Source organism: Callospermophilus lateralis, chromosome 1, assembly GCF_048772815.1.
Source record: "Callospermophilus lateralis isolate mCalLat2 chromosome 1, mCalLat2.hap1, whole genome shotgun sequence".
Lineage (NCBI taxonomy): Eukaryota > Metazoa > Chordata > Mammalia > Rodentia > Sciuridae > Callospermophilus > Callospermophilus lateralis.
The window spans coordinates 145,414,043-145,422,493 of record NC_135305.1 but is presented as its reverse complement, the minus strand read 5'-3'; the positions used below and the strand labels follow the sequence as shown (position 1 = coordinate 145,422,493).

General features: G+C 47.9%; 1 protein-coding gene across 2 annotated transcripts in view; it reads left to right on the top strand.

Moving 5' to 3' along the window:
- The first annotated feature begins 7,151 nt into the window (after nt 1-7,151).
- Nucleotides 7,152-8,451, top strand: part of Myo1h (myosin IH) — a 36,280-nt gene continuing 34,980 nt past the window's right edge. The window contains exon 1 of one of the 2 annotated variants that reach the window (XM_077105227.1): nt 7,152-7,307. In XM_077105227.1, the coding sequence (XP_076961342.1) occupies nt 7,182-7,307 (126 nt within the window). In that variant the 5' untranslated portion in view covers nt 7,152-7,181. The remainder of the gene's footprint in view (nt 7,308-8,451) is intronic. The other variant, XM_077105226.1, reaches the window with a different exon arrangement.

Here is an 8,451-nt window from a genome sequence, read left to right as displayed (position 1 = left end):
AAAGAGCTTAGAAGCCAGGCATGATGGGGCACAACTGTAATTCCAGCTACTCAGGAGGCTGAGGCAGGAGGATCCCCTGTTGGAGGCCAGCAGGGAAATTGTGAGACCCTATCTTAAATTTTTAAAAAGTGCTGGGGGTGTAACTCGGTGGTGTCTATAGCACGTGCCTAGCCTGTGTGAGGCCCTGGGTTTGATCCCCAGCACTCCACACACCCAGAAAGCTCAGATTCTGAAGTCAGCCTTTTTAGGTTTCAATCTCAGTTAACATGAGCTCTATGACAAGTTTTTAAACTTTCCATTTACAAAATGAGAGCTGAAGTATTGTCTTCCAGGATTGTTGAAAGGTTTCAAATGAATTTGTTTATGAAGACCTTTGGGGTCGCGCCTAGTACACCATGAGCGCTCCACAACCCTGGGTAACGGTACTGTATGCTCTCCTCGGTGAAGCTGGGTGTGGCCCATTTTGAGATGTCCCGGTTCTGCCGAGTGTGCATTTTTATGCTTGTTCCCTCTGCACATCAACAAAAGGAGTGAAATGGCTGAAGCTGTGCTAGATCGCTTTCCCGAGTCCGCGTACCCATTTCCATTAACAAGGTGAGAGTTCTGGCTGGCCCTGGCTACATGAGACTTTTAACGTTTCATTGTGTTTTGTTGGTGCTTGGGATCAAACCCAGGCCCTCCCACGTGCTAGGCCAGGGCTCTAAAACTGAGCCACATCTCTAACCCCCCCGTAGCTTTTTAATTTTTTGACAATTTGTTAAATACAAAATTGTATTCCAGCGGGGCCTTGATTTCCATATTTCATGTTTTTATGGGCCATTTTTTTCTCCTTTGAAAGCGTTCGTAGGATGTTGTGAGTGTAATAAGTGCCCCTGAATCTGCTCACTTGTAAATGGTTAATTTCATGTTATGTAAATTTCACCTTGTCATAAACTTGTGACGTCTCCCCAAAAGGATGCCCACCAGACTTTCTTTGGTGCCCTTTTCTGTAACTGCTTGACTGAGACACAATTCACATTCCACACAAGTCACACTGGAAATGGGTAGCTTGAGGATCTTGGCATGCTCCAGAGCCGTGCAGTTGATTTAGGATGTGTCACCACCACACCCTTTCACGGTGGCCGCAAGCACCCTGGGGGTCCTGGGCAACCACGCATCACACAAGTTAATTACTCCTGAATATAATAGATCTAAAAGTCAGCTATTTGAACGAGGACCCATGTAATAGTCACATGGTGAGCACTGATAACTCTTTCATCTCTTTTTTCAATAGTGACACTACTGAAACCTAACTCACGTGCCCTTACGACTCATCTATTCAAAGTGTGCCATTCAGTGGTCCTCGTAGCATTCAGGGAATAGTCCAGTGGTCACGTCATGGGTCATTCCATGGTTCTTGGGCTTTTAACCTAAGAATGGAATTGCTGGGTCCTGTGGTCGCTCTATCCAACCTTCGGAAGAGCTGCCAGATGTTTTCCGAAGTGGGAGCAGGAAGTGGTTTTGGTTTTGATTTGCATTCTCCTCTTTCATCTCTTAAAAGATAGGTTTCCTGCCCAGAGCGGTGGCGCACACCTGTCATCCCAGCAGCTGGGGAGGCTGAGGCAGGAGGATCATGAATTCAAAGCCAGCCTCAGCAACTTAGTGAGGCCCTAAGCAACTCAGTGAGACGCTGTTTCTAAATAAGATACAAAACAGGGCTGGGGATGGGGCTCAGTGGTTGAGGGCCCCCGAGTTCAATCTCTAGCACCAAAAAAAAAAAAAAGGTTTCTTTGCAGTTTTTCTCAACAAATATTGAAGAAACAGGACAGTCTGTCCTGGAGAGTCTTTCAGCCTGGATTCAGGTGGTCCTCACAGCTGCCCTGTTCTAAGTGGTTTTCATCCTAACTGTCCTTTAAATTGGAAGTTGGGTCTGCACCTGAGCTGCCAAGCATGAGTCACCAGCCACCCAGGACTGTTTAAATGCATCAAAATGAAACTAAAAATCCAGTTCCTCAGACTCACCCATCACATCGTAAGTGCGTGGAGGCCACACATGATGGTGGCTGCTGTCCTGGACAGTGAGGCTGTAGGACGATTCAGAAGATTCTAGATATCAGACAATACTGGCCCAGAAGCTTGATGATGGGCACATTTTTATGATTTAAATCCTTTGACATTTAAGATTTTCCCCGTGGGCCAGGATAATGTCAATCTTTGTAAATGTCCTGTGTGCTTTTGAACTAAAATGGATATTCTGGGATTTGTCAGGTACAGTGTTCTTCGGGTGTCAGTTAATTGTGGTGTTTAGATTTCAATGTCTCGCTGAGGGATTGTTTTTTTCTTTTTTACCTTTGTTTTCTGCCAATTTCTGTCAGATCCCTCATGATGAGACCACTTGAGAAAACTGCAGCTCAGTAAGTACAAATGGTGGAGTACTATGCAATTCTGAAAAATAATGAGAAATGTGTCTCTAATCAGCTTCAAAGTGATATCCGAGATAAATATCCTAGTGAAAAGCCGAGGGGAAAAAATAGCATGTAGAGTTTGTAAACATTTGTCCTAAAAAGGAGGAAGCAGACTGACACGGGCATTTACTGACATTTTTAAAGAAACAATTCTTGGGGGCTGGGGATGTGTCTCAAGTGGTAGCGCGCTTGCCTGGCATGTGTGCGGCCCGGGTTCGATCCTCGGCACCACGTACAAACAAAGATGTTGTGTCCGCTGATAACTAAAAAATAAAATATTAAAAAAAAAAAGAAACAATTCTTAGCAATTCTAACATTTTTAAATGGTTGTTCACAGGAGGAGGGAGGGAATAGAGGGGGAAGGGTAGGGGGCTGATTCTCTAAATTCACCTTGTTTTTTGGAACCATTGAATGTTTTACATAATAATAAAACAAAATTACCTTTAGAAATCAATTTCCCCAAACAAAACAGTTCAAGGAAAGAAATGATCCTCAGTTGAGTGCATCTCATTTCTGGAACAGCTACGGGGGATCAGCTCTCTCGAGGAAATTCAAAAATGTGAATCCATGCATTGAAGTGTACCCTAAGGTCAAGGAATTCAAAAAAATCTCAACTTCTTGCCGTGATCATGCTGGTGATGGGGTCGATGTTGTTGAGACTCTTGCATATTTGGCGTGGAATATGGCCAATGAGAAACTGCTCGTATCACTGAATCGGAATTTTGGAATGGAAGAAAGGGGAAGAGATAAAGGAAAATTTAAGTATAAACCTCTCAGAGATGTATCGAGTTGCTAGAATCGGAGGGAACTCGTGTTATATTTTAACAAACACCGCCTTGGGCTCTCTACTGAAAACACCTAGAAACACTGACCCTCCCAGGACCAGCGAGCCCCCAGCCTCTGTCTTCCCACCGAGAAACCAGAGCCGGGATCAGAGGTCTGTGAACACGTGGCCCGGTATCCTTAAAGGCACGTCCAAAGGACTTGATATCCCCCTTCACAGGTTCCCAACTGCCCCAAGTGGGAGCCTCAATAAAGCTAATGACCGTCATAGAACCATCAAATACACATGAGCCCGTGAACACGGAATGCTGTTGGAGAGCTCGTTGTCACCGTGGAACAATGAGTCACTCTGGGCCAACTCTTCTGAAACCTACCAGCCAAGCATTTATTCTGTCTTCCCTTTATGAATTCTACCACAGGGCCACCAAAACACGGGCAAGGAAATTGCCACCTCATCAACACGGGACCAAGGACAGCTTGGGAATGTCACTGGTTTTGCAAACTCCAAAGTCTGACGTCTTGGAAAAAGTGGCTTGCCCTGCGCACCTCCTGCCGGAAGTGCTCCCCCCTGCCTGTGATTGGCCAGCACTGATCCATCCTGAGTCTGCTCAGGCCTTGGAATCCAGCTACCCCTTTGCGGGAAATGTAGGAGAAAAGGAACCTATTTGGTTAGAGTAGGGAGACATCTGGTGGCCGGTCTGTTTCTTAAAAAAAAAAAAAAATCATTATGAAAATTTTCCAATTTGCACAAAGTGAACAGGAGAGTATGATGACCCCCTCCCCGGGCCCGTCGTCCAGCTTCAGCAGTTATTAACAGGCTGCCTTTGTACTCTCACTGACCCCTGCACCCACCTGCAGCCCTGGGTCATGGGTCTTCAGTTCAATGTTCTTAAACATACACATCCAGGGGCTGGGGCTGGGGCTCAGGGGCAGAGCCCTTGTGTGAGGCACTGGGTTCGATTCCAGGCACCACATATAAATCAATGAATATAATAAAGGTCCATCAACAACTAAAAATATATATAAAAAATCATTTTAAAAAAAAAAGTACACACCGACATGCACCAAACTGTCCCCATGAATCCTGGCAGTCAGCTGCCCTCACGCCTTACCAACCTACAGGACGTTTCCATCACTCCAGAAACAGCCTCTGGGCCACAATCCCCCGAGCAGGCGACGACTGTTGTGGTTTTTTTCACCGTAGATTAGCTTTGCTTGTCCCCGAATGTCACACCAATGGAATCACACAGTGTGCACGCCTTTGTGTCCGGGTCCTTTCAGCGGGCACAATGTCCAGCGAGAGTCATCCGAGCGATGACGTGTCCGCGTTGTGTCCCTTCTGTGGCGAGCTCCTTGTGTGATACAGATGTTCCCCTCCATTCTCCGGCTGAAGGGTGTCTGGACCGTTTCCAGTTGGGGCCATTATAAGCCAAGCGGAGCATGGGCCGAACTTCGTGTTCAAGTCTCTTTGTGGCAAGTGCTCACGCTTCTCTGTGTAAATACTTGGGAATGCGATTGCTGGATCAAAGGAGAGAGGCCTGGGTTAACTTCATTAGAAGCTGCCAGGCCTTTTTTTAGAGTGGCCGCATGCCTTTTCCATTCCTGCCAGCCGTGGACGTGCAGTTCAGCCAGCTCTACATCCTTCACCAGTGTTTGGTGTTGTAAGTATTTTTTGTGGGAGGGACCACTGGGTATTGAACCCAGGGGTGCATAACCACTGAGTCACATCCCCAGCCCTTTTTATATTGACATAGGGTCTCACTAAGTTGCTTTGGGCCTCACTATTGCTGAGGCTGGCTTTGAACTTACAATCCTCCTGCCTCAGCCTCCCGAGTCCCTGGGATTATCAGCATGCACCACCATAACAGACCTGTGTTGCAGATTGTTTTAATGTTAACCGTTCTGGTGGTATCTCCTTGTAGTTTCAATTTGCACTTCCCTGATGATAAATGATGCTGAATACTTTTCAATGTTCTTATTGGTCATTTATCTTGCTTTGTGAATTGCACATTCCTTTTTTTTAAATTAAAAAAGAATTTTAGTTGTAGATGGACACAATACCTTTATTTTATAGGTGCCGAGGATCAAACCCAGTGCCTTGTATGTTCGAGGCAAGAGTTCTGCCACTGAGCCACAATCCCAGCCCTGAATTCCTGTCTTTTGCCCAGTTTTTATGGGGATATTTTCTATTATTCAGCCATAGCTATCTTTATTCAAGATACAAATCCTTGTAGCTATGTATTTGTGGATATTTTTTGCCTTTTTATTTTCTTAACAATGTCTTTCTGATGAGAAGCTTTATATTTGCTAAAGTCTATTTTCTTTAATTATCATTTCTTCCTGTGTCCTCAAAACATTTTGTCTTTTTCTGGTTGCAAAGATATTTCTCTTGTTTTCCTCTAATGGCATTTTAGAGTTTACATTAACATTTAGGGCTAAGATCCATCTCAAGTTTACAAATATATCTATCTTATCTATGTACAGACCCATGGTGTAACGTAGGGATTGAATGCAATTTTTTTGTCTGTCTGTTTGTTTGTGGGTCTGCAGCAGTACCTGAATCGTTGCTTGAGAAGAATTTTCATTTCTGCACTGAATTATTTGGTACTTGGGTCAAAAAACAACTGGATTGTATAGGAGAGCCTTTTACTTCCGTCTTGATTACTTAAAGCTAGGAAATGTGAGTCCTCAGACTCTGTCTTTGGGGTTGGTTATCTAGGACCTCTGCCTGTCTGCCCCTGGGGTCCAGATTCACCCTTCAGCACCTGCTTTGCAATCATGCAATGTGAATTTTGCCTAGAGGGCGCTGGAGGGTCGGTGCCGGGGCTCTTCCTGGTTCCCCTGGCTGCCTCTGCTTTTCCTGGTTTGGCTGGGCAGGTGTGGGGGGGTGGGATATGCCTGCGTGCCCAGAGCCCACTGTCCCTAAGGCCCGATGACCACGTGGCCATAGTCCTATACACTATATGACACAGGTGTGGTAGGTTCCGGGCCTCACCCTACAGCTGGCCACTCCCAGGGTGATCGCCCTTCACCCCAGCTTGCCTGAGGCCCGGGGCTTGATTTGGTGGCTTTCCATGCCTCCCACCTCACAGAGCCCTCCAGCTCACTCCGCTCCTCTGGGCCCAGGAGGGTTGTCCTGCTGCCAGGTGACCATGGGCCCAGTGAGATTCTGGGCCACGCACCTTCTCCAGCGAGGTCTGAAGCTCAGCCTTGCGGAAGGACATTCCAAGTGTCTTTTCTTGAAGAATCTGCTGGAACGGGAAATGTCCTTTCCCACCCACGGCTCACCTAGGGAGTCCACAGTGAGTGCAGCCAAGGACACTATATGCACGCTCTGGGCCAGGCTGTGTACCTTCATATTCCGGCCCTGCCTTTTGGCAGATGGTGGGCACGGTTCACAACATTCCTGTGCCTCGGTTTCCTCGTCTGCACAGGGGCATGAGAACAGTAGCTCCCAGGGGCAGAATGAGGGTTACCTGAGATGATACTCGCCCAGCCCTCAGCATACCGTTATACTGTGTCAGTAAGCCGCTGGTGCTATCGTCACACACACACACACATGCAGGCACACATGTGTCACTGAATGATAAGGAGGTGTTGAGAAATGCATCCTTAGCCAGTTCTGTCCTGTGAATGTCACGGGCCTCGATGGCAGAGCCTACACACACCTGGACTATAGAGGATGGCCCTTCTGGCTCCTCACCCAAACAGCAGGCGACTGTCCAGACCCTGCAGTCAGCGGTACCCCTGTGGCGTGTGTGAATCTAAACAGAAAAGGGGACGTACTGTCCAAATAGCCCATAGGAACTTTCTGGCTGCATTTGAACCCTGGCTCGGTGCTCTCCCAGGGCTGAGCACGGGACGTGGAGTAAAAACTCTGAACGGAGGAGCAGCTGAGGAATGTTCTGTCTCCCGTAGAAAGAAGAGGTGAGGAGGGAGCACATCCGTCTGCACATGGAGGGGACGCTGACGGCCCGCGACAAGGTCGGGGTGCAGGATTTTGTGCTGCTGGACGCGCACACCAGCGAATCCGCCTTCGTGGACAATCTTCGCAAGCGCTTCAACGAGAACCTCATCTACGTAACTAACCCCTCCTCAGCTGAGCCCCGCGATCGCTTGCTCTCTCCCCACCTTCCCAGCCTCGATGATGGGGACCGGGTCACTTTATCCATCTAGAGGAGGCTGGAGGGATCACTGCCAGACGCACTCAGATCCTTCGGGCTGAGGCTTTCTGGTGGCCAGTGACAGAGTCTCAACTCAAACTGGCCTCGGTCACAAAACGGAATGGGCCCACACAGCCTTGGGGTCCAGGAAGGGACCTAGGGTTTCCGACGATGTCCCGAGGCGTCTCTCTCCCTCTCTCTGTTCTGCTGTCTTTGGTACCTGATTCCGTCTTGGGCTGTCTCTCTGCCTTGTGGCATGATGGGCGCCAGCTCCAGGGTGACATCTTATCAGCTCAGTATTGCTACCGAGACAGGTCAGCAAATGTCCCAGAGCTGATGAAACTGGCTCTGGTGGCCGCATCCTGGGTCACTTGCCTGTCTTGGCCGATCCCCTGGCTAGGAATGGGGAGCAGCCAGAGTGGGCAGCCTGGGCTACCAGACCCACCCTGGGAGAGAGAGGTAGGTAGGACCAGAGCCCCCCGCCCTACAGAGGGAGAGCTGGAGGAGAGGGTTCCTGAAAGAAATCTGCTGAAAGAAAGGGGACAGAAGCCGGGCGCGGTGACACACACCTGTGATCCCAGCAACTCGGGAGGCTGAGGCAGGAGGATCGGGAGTTCCAAGCCCCCCTCAGCCACTCAGTGAGACCCTGTCTCTAAATAAAATATTAAAAAGGCTGGGGCTGGGGCTCAGTGGTTAAGCCCCCCTGGGTTCAATCCCTGATACCAAAAGAAAAAAAAGAAAAAGATCCATCTTGCACAGATGACCCAAGAGCAGCTTAGATGCAACTACTTATTGTAGTTGGGTTCAATTCCCAGGACCAAAAAAAAAAAAAAAAAAAGGAGAGGAAAATGAGAGATGTCCCACCACATCCCATAAATCTTCAAAGGTCAACACTGGGACGTTTTTACCAGCATCTTGTTGCATCTAGCAGTGGCCAGTTTTTATTACTTCTCCACTGATGATCATCACACCTGGTTTGATTGGCATTCCAGGTGAATTCCCCTTAGGCAAATTGATAGAGTCTCTGTGTGTGTCATGGTGTGTTAATGTTTTTGAGATTT